This window comes from Achroia grisella, unplaced genomic scaffold (assembly GCF_030625045.1).
Source record: "Achroia grisella isolate CSIRO2021 unplaced genomic scaffold, CSIRO_AGI_Agris_v1 utg204, whole genome shotgun sequence".
In the NCBI taxonomy this organism is placed as follows: domain Eukaryota; kingdom Metazoa; phylum Arthropoda; class Insecta; order Lepidoptera; family Pyralidae; genus Achroia; species Achroia grisella.
In genome coordinates this window covers 3,273,364-3,295,907 of record NW_026712703.1, presented here as the reverse complement: position 1 = coordinate 3,295,907, position 22,544 = coordinate 3,273,364, and the positions used below count along the sequence as shown (strand labels likewise).

The 22,544-nt window shown below is 31.8% G+C and overlaps 3 protein-coding genes across 7 annotated transcripts; 2 read left to right on the top strand and 1 right to left on the bottom strand.

Moving 5' to 3' along the window:
- The first annotated feature begins 455 nt into the window (after positions 1-455).
- Positions 456-9,567, top strand: LOC131841925 (E3 ubiquitin-protein ligase RNF8-like). Of its 4 annotated transcripts, none has more exons than XM_059190321.1 (12): positions 456-664; positions 866-1,462; positions 1,766-2,017; positions 2,394-2,591; positions 3,097-3,174; positions 3,835-3,948; positions 4,133-4,383; positions 4,773-4,891; positions 6,929-6,974; positions 7,582-7,662; positions 7,855-7,977; positions 8,996-9,083. In XM_059190321.1, exons 1-11 carry the CDS (start codon positions 575-577, stop codon positions 7,967-7,969), a joined length of 1,941 nt encoding a protein of 646 aa, XP_059046304.1. In that variant the 5' UTR covers positions 456-574; the 3' UTR covers positions 7,970-7,977; positions 8,996-9,083. The 4 variants fall into 4 exon arrangements, with proteins under 4 accessions (XP_059046304.1, XP_059046306.1, XP_059046302.1 ...); XM_059190319.1 differs by lacking the exon at positions 7,855-7,977 and adding an exon at positions 9,302-9,567 and having other exon boundaries at positions 459-664; positions 8,996-9,129; XM_059190320.1 differs by lacking the exons at positions 6,929-6,974; positions 7,855-7,977 and adding an exon at positions 9,302-9,567 and having other exon boundaries at positions 460-664; positions 8,996-9,129.
- Positions 9,568-12,953: 3,386 nt separating this feature from the next.
- On the bottom strand, positions 12,954-15,784 carry LOC131841977 (putative lipid scramblase CLPTM1). The gene is made up of 3 exons (XM_059190402.1): positions 15,512-15,784; positions 13,759-15,379; positions 12,954-13,673 (listed from the first exon to the last, which is right to left on the bottom strand). The coding sequence occupies exons 1-3, from the start codon at positions 15,617-15,619 to the stop codon at positions 13,501-13,503; spliced, it is 1,902 nt and encodes a 633-aa protein (XP_059046385.1). The 5' UTR covers positions 15,620-15,784; the 3' UTR covers positions 12,954-13,500.
- A 762-nt stretch (positions 15,785-16,546) lies between these two features.
- LOC131841934 (exportin-1) lies at positions 16,547-22,544 on the top strand. Of its 2 annotated transcripts, none has more exons than XM_059190331.1 (4): positions 16,547-16,655; positions 17,001-19,981; positions 21,191-21,334; positions 22,290-22,544. In XM_059190331.1, exons 2-4 carry the CDS (start codon positions 17,090-17,092, stop codon positions 22,434-22,436), a joined length of 3,183 nt encoding a protein of 1,060 aa, XP_059046314.1. In that variant the 5' UTR covers positions 16,547-16,655; positions 17,001-17,089; the 3' UTR covers positions 22,437-22,544. The 2 variants fall into 2 exon arrangements, with proteins under 2 accessions (XP_059046314.1, XP_059046315.1); XM_059190332.1 differs by lacking the exon at positions 16,547-16,655 and adding an exon at positions 16,692-16,781.

Sequence of the window (22,544 nt, the reverse complement as noted above, 5' to 3'; positions counted from 1 at the left end):
CCATCAGCATCCCAGAAATACCTCATTATCATCCCAGTTCAATTCTTAATTAACTAACTTTGATGAAGAATACTCCTTCATCCAAGTTAAATAATGTCTCCACGTCTAATTCTTTACCGGAACGGCAAAGGGAACTGCATCCATACAGCCGCTGAAAAGCTAAATATTTTTCTCTTTGACAAAAGACCTAAATCAAAACGTCATAGCGCCAGTTTTGAACACAGAGTACCTATAGTAATAATAATCATTTATTCAGCATCATAGTACAGAGTAAAAAAGAAAACTTAAAAATTAATATTTCGCTATGAGCTGAAAGGGCCTCCACTCAGCTGGTGCCGCAGCGTATCACTACACTATAGAATAGTTTATCATAATATTTGAACAAAGTTTAAAATGTAAATTTGATATGACAACACTACCTGTAATAGCTAATCTATATCAATATAATTATTTGGCCATTGGAGATTTTCCAAGTCCGTAAAATTTCTTAATAAAAAAAACCATTCAAATATCGAATATATCAAATTGATATTTTTAATGTTTATTATTTAGCTTTTACAAGAAAATTTAAAATATGGACGAAACTGTTCCTCTGTTGATATCTTGTAGCCCTCTAAAATCAGAGTTTAATAATGTCCAAGAAATATCGTTTACTTCTTCAGAGGTAAGTCTAATATTTTACATTAGTTTAACACATGTATTTTACTAGTGGACCCATAAGTTTCTGAGTATTGTATTTAATTATATTAGCATAAATAAAGATTTTCTCCAGTCGGCGCAGTGGCTCCAGCGTTTACTCATAACTTTTAATATTAGCATTATATCAAAAACTAAAATTATTTCTTTGTTTTTCTTATATTTACAGTTCACACTAGGACGAGGACTTCAAAATTCTGTTGTAATACCATTTTTGGCAATCTCTAGAAAACATTGTACATTTAGGAAATTTAACAATGAATGGATTATTGAAGATAGCAGTACCTTTGGAATATCAGTTAATGGCCATAAAGTGGGAAAAGGTAATATTAGAAAACTGACAAATGAAGACATCATTGTACTAGAGCCCTCAGAAGAATTTAAATACAAATTCATTTTTGAACCTGAATCAGTCATAATACCAAGGAAACGCATAAAACTAGAAGTTAATGATAATGCTAATGATTTTATAAATGATGTTAAAATGAAATTTGAGGAGTCTCAAAATTGTGAAATAAAACATTTAGAGGATAAAATTCATAATAGAAAACAAATGCAAACTACAACTAGGATGTTAAAAAGCCAATTGCAAATTGATATGGACAGGCAAATTAAACATCTTGAGTCTCAATATGCCCTTAAAATAGAAAATTTAAAGGGAGAAAAGAATGAAGTTGAGGAACAGAAAGCCTTACAAATTGCTGAACGTGATGCTCAACTAGCAACAGTCAAGGAAGAGATGGAAGGGAAAATATTAGAGTTAATGGTATGAGTTAATATTTCAATTTAAGTATTTGTTCGTTCAAAGCACAGGATTCTTGGGTTACTACATTATTTTATTTAATAATAGGTATGAATATTGTAACCCTAATTAAGATAGCCAAAAGCATTAACTACTATTGTTATACATTTAGCATGACATCATTTTTTACTGATTCTAAGATTTTTTACAGTAATTTAAGCTTTTTTGTATCTATATTTCTATATATGATATGCATTAAATAAAATTGCCCTACCTGTAGGTATATTTTTCAATTGGTTTGAAGTATAATTTCATGTTTATTTGCAGGATCAAATAAATAAACATAATGAAGCAGAGTCTGAAATGATAAAAGAAAATAATTCTCTCAAAGAAAAACTACTAAAAGAGCGAGAGGAATTCCTTAGTGAGTTGAATAGAAAAAATTCGTCAAAGGAGGACTTGTTAGAGAAATTAACTGCAAAAATGAAAGAACAGGAAGAAGTTCGGTTAAAAGAGAAACAAGAATTGGAAAAAATGCTTCGGAGAGAAACTGAGCAACTTAGGATAGCCAAAGAGAAGGTATGATATCAAATAGTATGAATTAGTAATTGTTACATGCCACTGACAGGATAATAATCAGTATATGATTTTTTATTACTTTATATTAATATTTACAGGCTGTTAATGTATGTAAATAAATGATATTTATGGGATGAATTTAGACTTCACATGTAGACTTCACTGTCAATTTAGAATCTTTACATGTAAAAATCAGAATTACATTCATTCACTAAATTTATTTTAAATTGTTTCTGTAACCAATAAACATACTTAGTTTCAATACATAGCCTCTTTGTACCATGAAAATATATGGTAAGTAGAATATTTTAGAAATCCCTTAAACTCTAATTGACTTTTAAATTAACTGAGTATAGTATGTATATATAATCAACAGGAATTACAAGAGCTAGAAGAGCAGAAAAAACTAAGAGAAACTGAATTAAAACAGGAACTAGAGAAAATAAAAAAAGTTTTGGAAGAGAAAGTTCAACAAACTGAACAACAAAAAATAAAAGCTGAACAATATCTGAATGAACAAATGGAACAGATGAAGAAATTAAGTAATGATGAGAAAGTCAAAATGAACCAACTGGTAAGTTCTCCATTGTCTATATATATTTAGAACAATCTCTGTATTCCACACTCATTGCTTTTCTCTCCACAATCCAGGCTGTTTGGTTTCAGTCGAGACAGTGAAAAGAGAAGAAGACTTGTATATCAGCATAAATGATATGAATAAAAGAATATATAGAATACTGCAAGATATGAAATATCTTATAGTTACAATTTTATTATAATTCTATAATGTATCTTGCCTTTACTGTAAAATACTAGTTAAATTCACACTTATTTGACATTTATCATTATATTTAGCCCAATTTACTTTGAGAGATAAGAGACAATATCTCTTATCATCATAAAATCTCTTTAAACTATAGCCTATGTGTTATTCTGATATAAATTCTATGTTACTGTAAAGTTTAATTAAAATCCATTGAGTAGTTTTTGCATGAAAGAGTAATAAACATCCATTCATACTAACAAAGTTTCATGTATATAATATTAGTAAGATATTTCAATATTATATATTTTTATAGATACAAGAAAGAGAGGAAATACAAAAAAAGCTAGCTGATGCGGAAGTCAATTCTGAAAAGTCTCTGGAAGAACTTAAGGTATCATTTTTTTAGACTGTAAAAATTATTTAATAATAATTTTCTTTCCTTATGTTATTCTTACTTTATTCATTATTTTCTTGACACACGATTATTTCCTGGATAATTATTATTTAAGTAGATATTTTTGATTTGAGACATGTGAATTTTTCAATTCTTATGTTCTGTATTGTAATATATCTGAGTCTGTCTAATGAGAATGTAATTTCCCATTTCATTATTCCCTTCATTGCTGTTTGAATCCTTTTTTTACAAGATATACTTTTTGAGAGTTTGATTAATTAGATTAAGAATTGATTTTACATGAGCTTGATATTTAAATTAGTGAGGACAAACTAATATACATTTTAATATCCACTAACAACCATAGTTTTCTTAAAAAATCTATACCAATTCATTATCCATTCGATAACACATCCAAATCTGTTTATGGGCAAAATTGAAGTAAAAATTACTTATTTCCTGTTATGGAAATACTTCTTCATCCAACTTTATAGCCTAATATTATTGAAAATAAATAGCTAATTTAAACGGCCAGTCATTAATCTTGGTATATACTTCATCCACAGTTGCCATTGACCGCCGCCGCGCCGTAGTAGTTTGTTCCACATAAATATATTTTTTAATCTAAATGTAACTGATATATTTGTGCAATTATAGTTGCGAGTTGCACAAAGGGAAACTGAATTAGCAGCACTAGCGGCTGAAAGGATCCAAAAACAAGCTGAGCAGTCTGGTGAAGTCATTAGTTCTTTGCAAGATCAGCTTGAGAAGGTAATGTTAGACAGTCAGACTAACAATGTAATCTTAACAAATTAACCAGATTAAGTTAATATCTTCATACTGAAGATTTATATAACCAGACATCACATTAATCTTATTGTGACATCTGGTTATATAAAATGGCTACAACACTAAATTACAAATTATATTGGGATTTCTTTTTTTTTCCTATTAGATGAGAAAGCAATTAGAAATTGTAGAAACTGAGAATAAAAATCTCATGGAAAGTGTGCCAGATCCTGTGAAGGAAGATACATCAAAACAAAGCACCCTAGCTGAAGTTGGAGAGGTCATAGAAAGTGAATTGCAGTGTAGTATCTGCGCTGAACTCTTTATAAACGCAATCACTCTAAATTGCTCGCATACCTTCTGTAAATATTGTATTACATCTTGGAAGAAGAAGAAAAAGGATTGTCCTATTTGCAGGTACATAATTTCATTTGTAGTACTGCATTTGTATCTAATTTCTAGATCCACAAATATAGTAGGTTAAAAGCAAAAGTGGAAGTGGAAAGGGGATTGTTAGGTGAATTTGTCAATGTTGTTGATGGGCTAACTGACCTCATGCTAATCTTATCACTCTCCACTGGTGTCCCGCCAGCGTAAACCGTTAGCGCAGGTGGATGCACCATTCCATTATCATCCATAAAAAAAAAAGAAGGCTATTTATATATTTTTATATTGTAGCAACTTTAATAACAGTATCAACTACGAAATGAGAATGAAAATACTATTCAATCACAGCTACCCACTCCCCAGGATAAAGTACACAATTGAATTTCTTTTTAGTAATTAATGCATTTGACAATTTACAGGGCTCCTATTACTTCAGAATGTAAAAGTTTAGTAATAGATTCATTCATTGATAAAATCGTTTTGAATCTCACAGAGGAAATGAAGACTAAGAGACAGGATTTACTCAAGAACAGAGAAGGTAAAATCAAAGTTTGTATTCTTTCTTGTTTGAATGTAATTCACCTGGTCTAGAGCATTTGTGTGGCTAACAATTCTACTTCTGAATATGACTCTGAAGCAATCTTTAAAGTTTTACTATACATTCAGCATCCACATATAGCGTATTTGATGGAGGCGTTATGTTAAACATGCCGATGACAGTCAAATGCTGTTAATCCAACCTGTTGTAAATTAAAAAAGATACTTTCATTTTTGTCTTCTGTCTTCTATTTAATTTTCTTTCCATCTAAATGGTATAATTGAGTAATTCACCACACTTCAAGCCAAAAATATATCACTGATATCTCAGTTAATTGGCATGCATAATTCAGTATATAATATGTCAATAATAAATCATCATCATCATCATCGCAGCCTGGAAGACGTCCACTGCTGGACATAGGCCTCCCCCAAAGATCCCAATAATAAATATCAATCAATAAAGTAATACTTCTTGGAGTAATAATAATATATATAATAGCTACTCTATGTTTTATTTGGCCTATTGCTAGGTGTTTTAGATCTGTAGCACTGCGACCTACCGAAATATATTGTGCTCGCCCTTTTTCAAGTACCCATCAGGACAAGAATTGAAGGATTTTCTTAGGAGCAATGCATTTTATTTGCTCAGAATGGAGTATCTTATACATTCCATGGGAGATATTTCGTTTATGCATGAGTGGGCTACAACTATGCTACTATTTTCTCTACTTTGCAAAAATTGCATTTTTTTAATTTGTGTCAAGTCCCTAAACATATTGTATATGTCATTTTACTCAATAGCATTAGTCTATTCGAATATTGATTCGAGTATCGCGTTATTATAGCTTTGAATGTCTAGTACTAATCCAGGCATTTTCGGCCAGGTAATTCAGTGCTTTCTATTTAGTTATTACTTTGAGGTGTCCCAGTTTTAGGCATTGAGGCATTCTATAGAAGAGTTCAGATCTCTGTTGGACTGTTTAACACCTAAATTTGCCAGGTAGTCAGCATTTTGATTGTCTTGATTGTTATAGTGTCCGTGGAGCTATCTCAACGTAATATTATTCCTGCTTCCTACATCATTTAGTAACACGATACAGTTTATAATGAGTTTAGATCTGATTTCGTCCTAGTGAAGCCAGCCAAGTTGTTCTACTAGCACAGTAGAACAACTTGGCTGTCTAAATAATTTTATATGTTTAGTGCGTTTTTTATTAAGTGGCTATTCAAAGTTTTGAAAAACAAAGTATTTGTTTCTAACTAGTTAGTTACTGTGTATGTTTTTGCCAGTGTACAATATTCATTTGAAAATTTAATACAATGTTTAATAATATAATAGAAATCAGAAATTCCATTAACATATTTTTTAAACGTATGTGAACAATGCAGCTTCATAATTTAATTTCCTGACATGTGAAAAGAATTAAATAAAAACGATTAGATAAAGTAAACAGATTAAAAAATGGAAAATAAAAGAAAATCAGAAATCTAATAGTATAGTAATTATATAGAATAGTATTCCTACTGTAGTATAATAGTAATTAAACTACAGTAGGAATACTGTGTCAGTTTTGCAAGTTCTGTTTAAATTGTCGCAAGCTATGTAGATTATTATTGATTCTGATTTAACTGTATAACGTAATAACACTCCAATAATAATTAATTGAGATTTTTTAAATTAAGTAGGTTCTACTAATATGAAATACTGCCGAAAAGGTCTATTACTATGTATTCAAAGGTGTAAAGTTGCCATATGAGAAATCTATTATATAAAATACAATTAATATTAATAATAACCCAGGACAGTTCACACAGCGTCATCGAGATCCAAGCTAAGCAAGCTTGTTATGGGTACTAGGCAACTAATAGAAATAATTAAATACATACGTAATATTCATAGAATAAAAATGTTTGTACCGTGCGAGAAAACGAACCCGTGACCATCGGCAGTAAAGCGGTGTGCTAAACGACTTGACCACCGAGGCCGTCATAATTGTGTTAATAGAGTAGTTTTATGAAGCTGTATTGTTTGCAGAACTCGAGTCAGTGCTAGAGCGTCAGCCCAGCGCAGGGACCAGTCGGTATGCTTCCATCTGTGTAAAGTTTTACTAATTTCTAATCACAAAAAACATAGATGATGATCATCATTTATCTATATTTCTACATATAAAATACCCTCACCAAAATATGGGAAAACTTATGAATGTAATGGTACCATAAGCATTTATTTCTTATGGGAAGCCATATTATTCCTTGCTATAATAGACAATACTTTATTAATTTCCACATCGCACTCGGTGTGATAATAAAAAACTGCGGTAGACAGCTAGTAGATAAGTATATACGGGTATCCCGTAACTCAACATCGTCTTGTCCTCATTATAGTGATTTGATGTGGGTGTAACATGATCAAATCCAATATTACCTAGAATTCTGCTTACACTTTCTAGACAGACCGCCTGCCCAACGTCACCTTTTTATTAGACTTATATAAAAAAATGTAACTTAACGTTAAAGGGAAAATTATATAGATGTAAGTGAGTTGTTACCTAACTAAAAATCACTAATCATTTTCGTTTGTCTCTACCATTCTTTAAAAAGTTTTAAAATTTTGCTTCGTCCGTCTATATTATATGGGCAATTTTTTTTTTACTTTAATATTATAATATTCCAATAATTGTATTTCAGCGGAGATTACAGCTATGGAGACTCGGACAGTGATTCCGAGTTCTTCGAGGAGGGGGAGGAGGAGGAGGAATACGAGGACGAGTGAGTACCGTTACAATATATATGATAGAGATATTGTGCGACACAAGATTAGGCTTCCGAAAGAGTCAATCTTCCGACTGCTGCCTGGACTGCTGATCATACCTAATATTAAATATATTTATTACAGTTCATCGATAAATCTATATTCACCGTTTCTTTAAAAACCTCTCTTTATATGCGCATTTTTTTAAGGTTGAACATAACACGCGCTAAATTGTGTAAATCGTATAAAAAAAGGAAAAAATTATATTATAAAAAACAAACCAAGCAAGGAGAAACAAAGTCCGAAGCAATTGTATATACCTAAATACGCACGTATGTATACGAGATATGTGTATCGACCGAAGTATTTCTGAGGCTACTTGTATTGTTGTAATTTATAACCATTGGTAACAATTCCCCACGGACAGTCCGTCTACTTTGAGGTCCATAGACCTTGAATCACGTAAGATTGAATTTTCACAATGTTTGCTTGATACTAATGCTAGTAATTAAAAAGTAAGCAAGTGTCTGCTTCAACTAATGCAATTGTATAAAAAAAGTAGAAATTTTGCTTCAAGCTAAGAGACGATTCGTAATAAATGGAGTCTCTTGATATTATGCTCACTGCCACTATTTTATTAGCATGGTAATGAAAATATTCATAAAAAATAGTGATAGAAGTACAGTGTGTATCCAGATAATAATTAATTCGACATCTAGGATACAAAGAATACTTAATTAGAAAATTTGTTTGAAATAATGTTATTATCCCGTAAAGCAAAGAAATCGTATTCTTTATAATCTCAAAGTAAATCAATAATTATTGCTGTGATTGATTATATCATTTTCTTTCAAATAATTTTGATTACATAAAAAGGGACAAAATAATCCACCAGCTAAAATGATAATCTCAGACGCAAAGATATCATTTGTCGATGATTCGATAACCTCGGTGATTTAGTGGTTTAGCGCACTCCCTTGCATCTAACGGACGCAGGTTCGATCCTTTGTATCACCTATTGTATTAGTTTGTTTGTTGTATTGTATGTTTTTCTATTATTATCGGTTGACTAAAAGTCATGAAATTTGCTTAATTTAGAACTAGATAACGCTGTGAATTACCCAGGACAAAAAATAAGTAATTGTAGCATCATGAAAGGCAATATTTTATTGCCTGCTTAACTAATCTATACGTCGATTTTGACATTAGATATATAATTATATAATTTTCTTTATCGGTTTTGAAATAAATACATTTTATATATTACTTTTATTTCATGTTACTTTTCGTATTTAATTCACGCGTACATATATATTTCATAAATCATTTTGTTTCATTTTAACTTTGCAGCGACTACAATTTCGACTTCTGGCCATATCGAAGACGGCGGTACTATGCATCATCAGATACCAACAGTGGATATGACGATGCTTCCGATACCGAGGAGTCCCCCGCAGATATTCCTATTGCCGGCCTCAATGGTGGTAAGTTCCCTAATCATAAATTACCATAACAATGTAATTTATTGTCTTATAATAGGTTCCTAATACCTGAATTATTGAAATGATACATGATAGATTGGAAATTGGTGGCCTTTTGAGTTCGAATTTAGGTGTTTAATATTATCAATTTAATTTATTTGTTAAATGTGTACAGATGCAGACCAATCTGGAAGTACAAACCACAGGCACAGCAACAATACCGTCCCAGGTGTACCTGGTTCCTACTACGGAGGGTACGGACGTTGCTACAGTTGCGGCGCCCGCGGCCACTGGGCACCTGGATGTCCGTTCAGATAACATTACAAATTAGGAGTTGATTTATTTTCAAAATGCTCAAGAAACAAATTTGAATTTTTATGAAGAAACCAACTAGAGGATTAACTAAGTAAACCTAAATGTTGGCGATGTTTGAAAATGTAGTGAGTGTAGAGAGTGATTAAGGTTTCGCTCCTCTCGCTGGCGAACAGGAGAATATAATGATCTTGCATGGATACATTTTTGTTGGCTCTAATAATGGAAGAGAGTTATTTTTATATAAAATATAATGAATACCTAACGATAATTTGGTCACACAAGAATATTTTATCCATACTTTTACTCAATTTTTCGTCAGTGTGTCAGATTGAGGATGAAAAGTATAAGCTGTTCTAAGTCAGTATTCGTAAAATCGATTATGTATTTTTTTTAATGTGTTGTACATTGTAATTGTTTTATTTCTGAAGATTGTACTTGTCACGAATATTTTTGTATTATCCATTCATCAATCCATTGTTGTAATTATAACATCCAACGTAAACGATTGTAAAAGAAGGATGTTAAAATATTTGGAAAATACCTTACTGATTCATAAATGCTATCATTTTTAAAGATGCTAGACACTCGTATCATCGTTTTATAATATATGAGATAAAAATCTCAAATTAATATTTTTATTTCAAATTTTTATCCTTTCATGATTTTCATATATTATAGTTTTTATTTTATTAAATTACAAACGTCCATTCTACCTCCACATAGTCCATCTTCAAAACCATCGTGCGTGCTCCTTAATTATATTCAGATAGTAGGTTATCCGACCACCTGACTCCATTCCCCATACTATAATTTTCAGTCAGTACCCTGACCATATATTACTTTATGACCCGGGAATACTAATTCCCTCATCATTCATAAAAAAACAATAATCGTATGTTGCAATTAGACTACTATTGGAAGACAGTAGAGTCCCCATTACTAACAATCATCTATAATTGGAATCTCTTAAGATATTATGATATGTACAACTAAGTTGTTGTATTATGGTTTAAATGATGTATGGTATGGTTTGCCTGAGTAGTAATGATTCAGGAAATTAACCACTGACTCTGGGTCTAACAGCGCCATCTACTCCCAAACTAGGCAATTTGTTTTTTTGGGTACTAGACAAGTGATAGAAATATATAAATATATTTCTTTACTGTAAATACATTCATGATATATGTACATAAAAAACATACAAGATACCTATACATATTTTTACCTACAAATATTTCCATAGTGCGAGGAACCGAACCCACGACCGTTGGAAATAAGGTGGTGTGCTAAACTGCTAGACCACCGAGGTTCTCATAAATAATACTTTGATGATTATAAATACAATTGTAAGGAAAAGAACAACGCACTTTACGAATATAAGCTTCAACTCTAGCTTAATCTGTAATCTGGTGTTAATCTAACATAAACAAAAGACAAGACAGCAATACATTATAGGTTTCTGTTGGAAGATTGTGGAATATAGTACAATAGTTACGAGGTGTTCGACAAACCTCTCAAAGATGTTGATTGGATGAAATAATATAAATTCTTAAATATTTAGAAACAACAAATTTATTATTATAATACTTACAAACTTGTATGTTCTATATTGATAATAGGTTGTGCTTTTAACGGTTGAAATATATTTCAGATACCTGAAAATATTATCATAGTTCGAAACACATTCACAAATATTTAGGAATGAATGAAATATAAATATATTATTGAACAAACGGTTTCTCTAAAAAAATATAAGTAAATAGAGCCCTTACAGAAGACCGATATTTTTGAAACGACAAGAAATTCCGTGAAGTAAATAACAAAACAAGACTCCTGCACTAGAAACAATAATGGGCCTAGGGTATATCGATGATTGAAAACATTTTTAAACCAATTCTCAATGGTATATAGCAGTTTGTAAGGGCGGCCATACTTGAGAAAAATCAAGAACAAGTGTATTATTACACAACAAATGTCTTTTTCGCGGTAATTGCACGTCATAGGCAAACAATAAATGTCTTAATTAATTAAAATTAATTAACTGCCAACTATAATCAATATTGGTATACGTACATACTTCCTGTCTGATCACTACGATAAGCAAATTGGTATAAATAACCAAAAAAAGCTAGATCTGCTAACTACCAGTGAACTTTATTTATAATAACATAAACATTATATTTATAATAACAAATTATTAACTAGGTCTGAAGACAAATAATATGAGAATAAAGGTATTTACCACTATCGTCGAGAGAGGTAAATACCTTTATTTACCACAAAATTATCCGTGTTAAGACCCGGTTAATAATATAAATAATGTATAATAAACACGAAAGTTTAAAAATAACTGTTAGCAATCCAGTTTTCACAGATCTCACAATAGTGGAGGAATATGAACATGGATTTAGATGAAGTCAATATTTCTGTTGCAACAATTTTTGTATGATCTCAGTAAAGTAAATTTGAGGATATTTCAGTTGTTTTATTACCTTACTGTAACCAATCTGCCAGATTCTAGAACATATTTACAACATGTAGGAGTTGCCCATTTTGACAGAAGTCTACTCCTACACATGTACATCAAGTACATTTTTCAACCGAGATAATCTCAATCACCAATCATTTCCATATATAGGTGTGTTTCATATGTGACAATAGTTCAAGTGCTGGGCACGAGTACTGGAAGTATCTCATCGTAGATAATGTATAGAATAAAATTATCACACAACAAACCCAGTTCTCAGCCTAAGGGTGACTCTGAAATAAGGTAACCCTAAAGCAGTAATGTTGTAAAACAAAAAGACAATATAAATCTAGTAATTTTAAGAAATACGCAACTATAAGATCTTTTTAGTTTAATCAATTAATAAAATATCTGTGCGTAATATATGTAATCTAATAAGAATGTAATTATTCAAAATATTAATACAAATTAAATTTTAAATATTGAGACAACAATTTAATATCTTCATAAACATGGTGCTATGATATCAACAATACTATATTTAATCTTTCTAAATTCTATGGCAATGCAACCTACTTACTAACTTGCAATAATATTTTTACTTTTATAACAATTTTTCTCACAAAACATAGTAAAAAATTTACTAGTAAACAAGTTGGAAAATTCAAGAAACTAAAGTTTTAGTGAAGTGTGTAATGACGGTTCATACATAGTTGAAGAAGCAATAGATATTATTCCATATTACTGTGTAAGAAGTATAGTAATATATTAAAATATTTTTAAAGAAAAAAATTCTCAGTAATTTAAAATGTCTATGAGTAAATCATAAAAATTGAATAACCTAAACAGACTGTACTGAGTAAATACATAATAAACATGAACGGAAGCAAATTGGAATTATAACCTTTTCAATTACTTTTTGTAACAGATATTTGTGTTGAAGAGAAAACTACTTATTAAAATAACATAAAGGATTCCTCAATTGAATAGTCTCTGTACAACTAATTAAGAGAAAATTCAAATAATACACAGATAATTATACTAGTGCTACTCTGGATAATGGTGAAACTTATATGTATGTATTAGAAGTACCAAATCATTACATAGTATGGTATAAAATAAAGTCACTGTTGCTGACTGTCCCTATGTATGCTTAATCTTTAAAACTACGCAACGGATTTTGAAGCAGTTTTTTTAATAGATAGAGTGATTCTAGAGGAAGGTTTATATATATAATACACATACACCCACCCATGCGATGCCAGGTCAAGTAGCTAGTAAAAAATATGCCACATGTATGGTAGAGCAGTATCAGACAATAATTACTTGACAACCAAAATTCAAGAATTGTATATCAAAGTAATTTATAATAACTTTAGACATTCATTCAATGTAGCCAGTAAGCATATAATTTGGCTAACAACAATTTACTAAGTATATAAACACCATTACATCTATTCCATATATTAGAGGTCTTTCAACTATTAATAAAGAAATTCAAACACTAATCACATACCTTTCACAACATAAAACATTTGCTAAATGGTATATAAGTAAATTACAATTCTTTATTATAAATCAGAAAAGATTTTCTAATCATTCTTCTTATCTGTCGGCCGTTGCTCTGCTTCTGTTAAAGCAGGTGCACCATTCTTTGTTTGTTTTTGTTGCTGCTCCATTTCACCAGAGAAACCAAATTCATTTACACGTTTGTGATCTACTTTATAAATCCAGCGCTGATATAAGAATATGAAGAAAACTATATCTGTAAGAAGATAAGATAAATTACAAGAGATTCATTGGAGAGCTATATTGAGTTCATTATATTTTGTTTAGATATTGATGCTCACCATCTCTGAAGCATCCCAGGCGATACATTGTTGGCATTTTGATAACAAATGCAAATATGTCATCTATAAAAGTATTTAGGAACTTGTATGTCATCATTCGCCATGGCAGATGGGCAACTGATTTCAACTTGTAGTTTATGAATAGCTGAGGAGTCATCATTATAAAACCAAAAGTCAATAAATAACCATACATCATATTAAGTATAAATGAATACCATCCCTTATGTTCTTGATATAACAAGGAGTATATACCATATCCAATCAGAAGTGGAAAGCAAGCCCAGCTCAGATAACGGAATGCCAAAGTGTCATATTCCCTAGTACTAGATTCTACATAAGATCCTTTATCAGTGAATGTCAATTTTGGAATACCAAATATACGGTCATCTCTATTTATCTTCACATCCATTACTTTGTTAATTTTCCATATTTCTATCATCAAACCGATAAAACATGATATTCTAACCATTACATTGGTTTCATTATCCAAGACATACAATAAAACAACTGTAGACTGGAAGACATTGAAGAATACTGATCTCACAGACAACCCTTCCAAAGACTGCCTATTATTCCAAAATTGGATATCATTCTTGAAGGCCAGCAACTCAAATATAGAATGCAATACTGACACAGTTATAGTTAGACCCAACAAATAAGGTGATGTATCTAAAAGCAATTCCTTAACTGTATCCTGTTCCTCATCTTGCTCATCAGCACCTAAGGCTGAGAACATACTTAGTTTATCTCTCATTGCTTGCGCTGTATATAATTGCCATTTGAAAAGACTCAATGGTTGAAATGTCAATTGTAATTTTAAATCAGTAGTAGTCTTATTTATAGGTACATAGTCACGCATCATATTCCAATAATCATTTAGAAATACTGCTGGCTTATATTGTTTTCCATCTGGCAGGAATAATATAAATTCATCCAATGGTGGTGGTACACTGCCTTGCATCCAGCTAGTTTGATCAGTTACTATGTTAATAGTTAAATTTGGATGCCAGTGTGAGACTATTTCTTCCTTTAATGTTTCAGCTTTCTTTATTTCCTCCTCTGATTTCTCAGTTTGACCAGTTAATAAATTATGAGTTTTTAAGTAACGTAATTTCTTATATTTGTTTAACATTTTTTTCCCATATGTCACATAGGGACCAGCATATTCTTGTTTATTCTCAGGATCCGGTGATTTACCAGATGGTACCACAAATACATGTAGATATATTGAGCCATTATTTTGTAATACTACAGATGGTGCAATATTTGTTGCATATGTATATGTACCATCGCCATTCGGTCCTGCGTTCCAATCGCCATATACAAGTCCGGTATGTTTCCAAATTAAATTTTCAGCTTGCAAATTTCCAATGAACTCTTTCTCTGACACATAACAATACATGTCTAACACAGTGCCATTAATAAACATATTAACAGCTGGAATTCGAGAAGCGGCAGTAGGGTTACTAACGTCTGTTTTCGGTGCAGACGGTTGACGGAACATAGATGTGATAAAATAAACTACTAATGCTCTAATTATAAGTGATTTTGTTATTGCAAAAAACGATTCTAATTTCGTTGGTTGCATTCTACGTCGCTGTTCATCAATCTGAGCATTGACCTGGAACAAATTTATATGTTCAAGTAAATATACGAAATGCCATTTTTTTCTTCAGGTATATCCTATAAGTTAAATAAAAGAACCTATGAGACTATGCTACTGCATACTGTTAAGTGTAAAAAAAAAACTTACATCTGGATGATCCTCTGAAAGAGCTCTGGGGCTATGGGTGGTATTTTCCGAAGGAATTAATCTGCTTTCTCCTACCTCGCCGGTAGTTTCCTCATTCACATTAGACATTTCAATATTGCTCTATTATTGCCTGTTGTTACAAAATAATAGAACACTAAATTATTTGCGCGACATTAAACTCATGATTGGCAAATTTTAATAGATTGATATTGAATTTTTCAACAAGTCACATATCTTCAGTCACAGATGATATCATTGACAGGAATTGACAGTATTGTTTATGGTAAAAAATCCATTGTTTTAATTGGTCCAAGTTAGGAAATCCAAGAAGTCAGATAAAGGACTAATTTAATACATACTGATTACAATATCTATATATTAAATAAAAACAAAGGCAGTGGTCTATGCAATAAATTAATTTACGATTAAATATTGCATTACAATTATCTTACTGATCAATATTCGAAACGGAATTTCATCACATTATTTAAATATATTTTTAATTCTCGTTGATTTTGGTAATCACCACTAAAATTTAAAACATAGAAAATTATATTTTAATTATTGTAAATAAAGTTCCTTGCAAATGCTGTTCACAGTACGTAGTAGTATAAGTAATTACTGGTTTAAATATTATGTATATTCATGCACTACAAAATTTAGCTTACTGTAAAAAATACTTATAAACCATAGGCCAAAAGTTCGTACGAATACAAAAGTAAATAATTTCCAAATACCGACGACCACAGCGAAAACATTGAAAAAAAAAATTGTAGGTAAGAGAATCCGAGTACGGTTGGCAACCCTGCAAAGAGTGAAGCGTGAAATAAATGGGGGACATTGCTTCGCTAAAGCAACTATACATGTAATGGATATATGTATATTTATAAAAAAATATTACATTTTTCTTTCCTTCATTTTCACTACTCAATTTTGTTACATAATACAAAATAAGCATTAACATTACTTACACTTGTTTATAAGATTAATACAAAACGACCACTAATGAATATTTTTAAATTACAGTGTCAAGCATAGACAATGTCATGTATGTAAGCTTTTTCAAGCTTCACGAAAACAACGGACTAGTGCTGTGTGTATGGAAGTGTGTTAGACTGATTGCGCCGCAAGTAATTTTTCTGTGGTAAGTTATATTGTCCTATTTTCTTCTAAATGTGAACTGTATACAGCAAAAATGGGATTCGTTTATCCCATTTATCTTATTTTTTACTCGTTGTATTTCCAATAATCGTAGTGAATATCATACGGGGTGTGTGCTATTTATTTGACTTTCTCACGAAATTGTATGCGAATTTATTACTATTTAATTCTGTTATAGTATGTAACGTAATTCACCTGTAATATGTTCCACGATGTTAGTAGAAACAGATTGTAATAACAAAACAATGCATGCATTTAATTGTACTTAGACATTGTATAGGTTAAGGTAGAATTCATTACTAATTGTTGTATTTGTTTTTCTTTGCAGTACCGTATGAGGTGAGGAATGAATGTGAATAAATCAATTTAAGTGGCTAAAAGGGGAACAAATTTTATTTAAGTTGCAACAAAGTCAGAATGGATAGTTTAGAGCAACAAGCTTCTAAACTCTTGGACTTTAATCAGAAATTAGACATAAATTTACTTGATAATATCGTGGGATGTTTGTATTCATCAGTAGGAGAGCAGCAACGCATTGCCCAGGACATACTGACCGCTCTTAAAGAACATCCTGATGCCTGGACTCGTGTTGATACTATATTAGAATATTCTCAGAATCAGGAAACAAAATATTATGCTTTACAAATATTGGAGCAAGTCATACAGACTAGATGGAAAGTGTTACCAAGAAATCAGTGTGAAGGGATTAAAAAATATATTGTCGGTCTAATTATTAAAAATTCATCTGACCCTAGTGTTATGGAAAACAACAAAGTATATTTGAAGAAACTCAACATGATATTGATTCAGGTGTTAAAAAGAGAATGGCCCCACAACTGGGAAACTTTCATTAGTGACATTGTGGGTGCTTCTAAGACAAATGAGAGTCTTTGTCAAAATAACATGGTAATTTTGAAACTATTAAGTGAAGAAGTGTTTGTGTTTAGTACAGGACAACTCACACAGACAAAAGCGAAACATCTCAAAGATACAATGTGCTCAGAATTCAGTCAAATTTTTCAGCTATGTCAATTTGTACTCGAAAACTCCCAAAATGCACCATTAGTTGATGCAACACTTCACACTTTGCTACGATTTTTGAATTGGATACCTCTTGGGTATATATTTGAAATGAAATTAATAAGCACTCTCATATTTAAATTTCTGAATGTGCCTATGTTTCGTAATGTCACATTGAGCTGTTTGACAGAGATTGCTGGAGTTATAGTTAGCAATTATGAGGAACAATTTGTAGCATTGCTTGTGCAAACCATGGAACAACTAGAGGTAATGCTTCCACTTACAACCAACATTCGTGAAGCTTATGCAACTGGTAGACATCAAGAACAAGTATTTATACAAAATTTAGCCTTGTTTTTGTGCACATATTTAAAAGAGCATGGAGAGCTTATTGAAAGAAGAGGCCTCACAAATACTCTGATGAATGCACTTCGCTATCTGGTTCTAATATCAGAAGTAGAAGAAGTGGAAATATTTAAAATTTGTTTGGAGTACTGGAATGCATTAGCTACTGATTTATATAAAATGTCTCCATGTTCACATTCCTCCAGTTTATACAGTATGGGTAAGAGTGTGGGCAGAAAAGCTTTATATGCCGAAGTTCTCAGTAGTGTGCGTTATATAATGATATCACGAATGGCAAAGCCAGAAGAAGTATTGGTAGTTGAAAATGAAAATGGAGAAGTTGTGAGAGAATTCATGAAAGATACTGACTCAATAAATCTGTATAAGAATATGCGAGAAACATTAGTTTATTTAACCCATTTGGATTACCAGGACACAGAACGCATCATGACCGAAAAATTGCAGAATCAAGTTAATGGTACTGAGTGGTCATGGAAAAATCTAAATACACTGTGTTGGGCTATAGGTTCCATTTCTGGAGCCATGATGGAAGAAGATGAGAAACGTTTTTTGGTTGTTGTTATCAAAGAGCTATTGGGTTTATGTGAACAGAAAAAGGGCAAAGACAATAAAGCCATTATTGCCAGCAATATTATGTATGTTGTTGGTCAATATCCTCGTTTCTTACGTGCTCACTGGAAATTCTTGAAAACTGTTGTAAATAAACTTTTTGAGTTCATGCATGAGACTCATGATGGTGTGCAAGATATGGCATGTGACACATTTATAAAAATTGCTCTCAAATGTCGACGTCACTTTGTCACTACTCAAGTTGGAGAAGCTTGCCCTTTTATTGAAGAAATATTAAGTACAATCAGCACTATTATCTGTGACTTACAAACCCTTCAAGTCCATACATTCTATGAGGCTGTGGGATACATGATCAGTGCTCAGATTGATCAAGTTGCTCAAGAGCAATTAATTGAAAAATACATGCTGCTTCCCAATCAAGTTTGGGATGACATTATATCACAAGCTTCTCATAATGTGGATATACTTAAAGATACAGAAGCTGTCAAACAACTTGTCAGTATTCTTAAAACTAATGTGCGTGCATGTCGTGCTTTAGCACATCCATATGTTGTGCAGCTGGGTAGAATATATTTGGACATGTTAAACGTATACAAGGTAATGTCTGAGAATATCAGTCAAGCTATTGCCTTGAATGGTGTTGCAGTCACTAAACAGCCACTCATTAAGAACATGAGAATAATTAAAAAAGAGACACTGAAACTGATAGCAAGTTGGGTATCACGATCTACTGACAATAGTATGGTTCTCGAAAATTTTATTCCACCACTACTTGATGCTGTCCTATTGGATTATCAACGAACTACAGTACCAGAAGCACGAGAGCCAGAAGTTTTGTCTTGTATGGCTGCAATTGTCTATAAACTGGGAGGGCATATAACATCAGAGGTTCCAAAAATATTTGATGCTGTATTTGAATGCACCCTTGAAATGATCAATAAAGATTTTGAAGAGTATCCAGAACACAGAACAGAGTTCTTTTTACTTTTGCAAGCTGTCAATACACACTGTTTTAAGGCATTCCTAAGTATACCACCAGCACAATTTAAGTTGGTGTTGGATTCTATAATTTGGGCTTTTAAGCACACAATGAGAAATGTAGCTGATACAGGCCTCCAAATATTATATAGATTACTACAAAATGTAGAACAGCATCCCCAGGCAGCACAAAGTTTTTACCAGACATATCTATGTGACATTTTGGAGCATGTTTTCAGTGTAGTGACTGACACATCCCATGGTGCAGGCCTCACCATGCATGCTACAATATTAGCTTACATTTTCTCTTTGGTCGAAGCTGGACGCGTTACAGTAGCCCTTGGACCCACACCTGACAATGTCTTGTATATACAGGTAATAAATGTCATATTGAAATGTATGTCTCTCACTCTATTGCTAAACGCACAACAGCAACAAAGAGAGCAGGTCTCGCTATGACTAATTTATAATATGTTCTTTTTCTCATAAAATAATTCAATTAAATATTTTCAACAATACTATTTCAATTGCTTTGTATTTTATTAAACTAGGTTATTATTATATAACATTATTTTGTACTAGCTGTTCCTGCGACTTCATCCGCATGGAATTTCACTTTATTTTGTAAAATAAAAGTAACCTAAGTTACTCCTTATTACATCAGCTACCTGCCAAAAAAAAGTCCTGTCAAAATCGGTTCAGCCATTTCAGAGATTAGGCCGGAACAAACAGACAGACAAAAATTGTAAAAAGTGTAATACATATTTTGGTGTATGTATCGTATTTGTATTCATATGCAAGTAGTAAAAAACGGTTATTTCAATATTACAAACAGCCACTCCTATTATAATATCCCTCCCATTAGCTTGTGTGAGACCACAAATATTAATATTTAGTGTGGAAACCTCAAAGTCGTTACTGAAAGGGTTACCACCTTCTTTATTAGTAATCAAATTCTGACCGTTATTTAATGTACACCCATTTGCGACACGTGTTTCGCTTCCGAATGAGGCATCATTATGGAATTAATAAAGATATAGCTTGGATGCCTAGTGTGGACTGTTTGGTGACAAACTATGTATGACTCTTAGTCTTGTAGTTGTTATCAGACATGTGAACCAATATGTCTGTAAATTTGATAATGGCCAGAATTTGATCTCCAATAGAGAACGGTACTAATAAAGAAGCTCATAACATTTCCAGTAGCAGTGGTCAAGTTTCTGCACTAAATGTTTGTTGTCTATCATATGCTCAATGTAGCAGATTTAAACAAAATTTTAATTAAAATAATAGGCCTTATAGTAATTTTTATATCAGTATTTATTATGAAAACACCATTTCATGTTTACAATACGTAATTATGGAATGGTGTACTTGCCTGAGCTAATGCTGTATCTCTATAGGATAAGCATTTTGTCACTTATTGACCACATTGGTTCCCCATTGTTTGGTTTGACATGTTACATTGTTAGCAATGAAGTCCTTAGTTCTCATTACTAATGATGCCCTCAATTAAAATTCATATTCCAATGACATATGGGAGAAAAAAATATTTATGTATTTTAAAACATATTTTTGTTTCAGGAATATGTGGCAAACCTTCTTAAAACAGCATTCCCACATTTAACAGACAACCAAATAAAAATTACTGTGCAAGGATTATTTAACTTGGATCAAGATATTCCTGCTTTCAAAGATCACCTCAGAGATTTCTTAGTGCAAATAAGGGTATGTGTATTCAAATATACCATTAAAATTTCAGGAGGTTTACTTCATTTTCGGGCACCAGACCAAAATAGGTAAAACGAAATGTGGTGTAATCTAATGTAAGTTGGACTCCATTTAACGCAGTTAGTCTCTCATCTGGGCCGTTGTGCGTGTAGAGCCAGGCTACTAAAGTAGCCAGCCAAGCTCCTCCCAAAAACGCAGAAGTCTCCTCAGTAGGCGTTTTGTCAATTGATGGTTTGATTTTGGAATTGCCACTTTTCATTGTTTACAATCAGTGGTTTGTTTCCATCTTTGGTTTTGTATCTCGGTGGATCTTTGGCGAATCCAACCTGGATTCGACAAAGAGAATTGCGAGAAGATAATGGTAAAAGCGGGAGGGGGTCTGCTACCACCATGTCAGATCCTCTTCTCGGCAGCTCGTCCACGAACGAAAAGTGTGAAAACATTTAGTTATATTTTAAAAAGGTGCAGTTTTTTTTGCAGAAGGTGCAATTTTTAAGGTATCCTTGCCTACTAATATAGAGTAGAGAATTTCTTTTTACTTTTTAAATCACTGTTCATGCTAGAGATTTCTCAATAGTTATATTGTAGTTTTTATATGTGTGACTTGCTACTCCAATGTTCATGCAAGAGATGGCTCAAAAGTTCTGCCTACTTATTTAATTTTAAAAATATTTCCACTATCAAGAGTATTTTAATACATGCCTAAACTACAAATATTAAAATTAGTCCCGCCTAAAAAATTATCATTTGAAAAGCTTTCTTTGTACTTTACTTTGTAATGTACTGTCGGTTGGTCTCCGTCAAATAGTTGGCAATAATTGTAATGAATACAAAAGAATAGATAGGATTGTTTTTACATACAGTGGTAATGTATTTAAAAAAAAGGATGATAATAATTAATATAATTATAATTAACTATTTAGATTGTAATTAATGTTTTATTTTGTTCCAGGAATACACTGGTGAAGATGATAGTGATCTGTATTTGGAGGAACGTTTGTTTGCACTCCGCCAAGCCCAAGAAGAGAAGCGAAGGGTTCAGTTATCTGTGCCTGGCATTCTTAATCCACATGAATTACCAGAGGAGATGCAAGATTAAATTCTACTTACTAACAAACAAAACACTATATGGTAACAGTTCATTTCAAATTTAAATACAGCAGTTAAGATTTTAAAATATATGTACATATTTATTATATGTCACCCT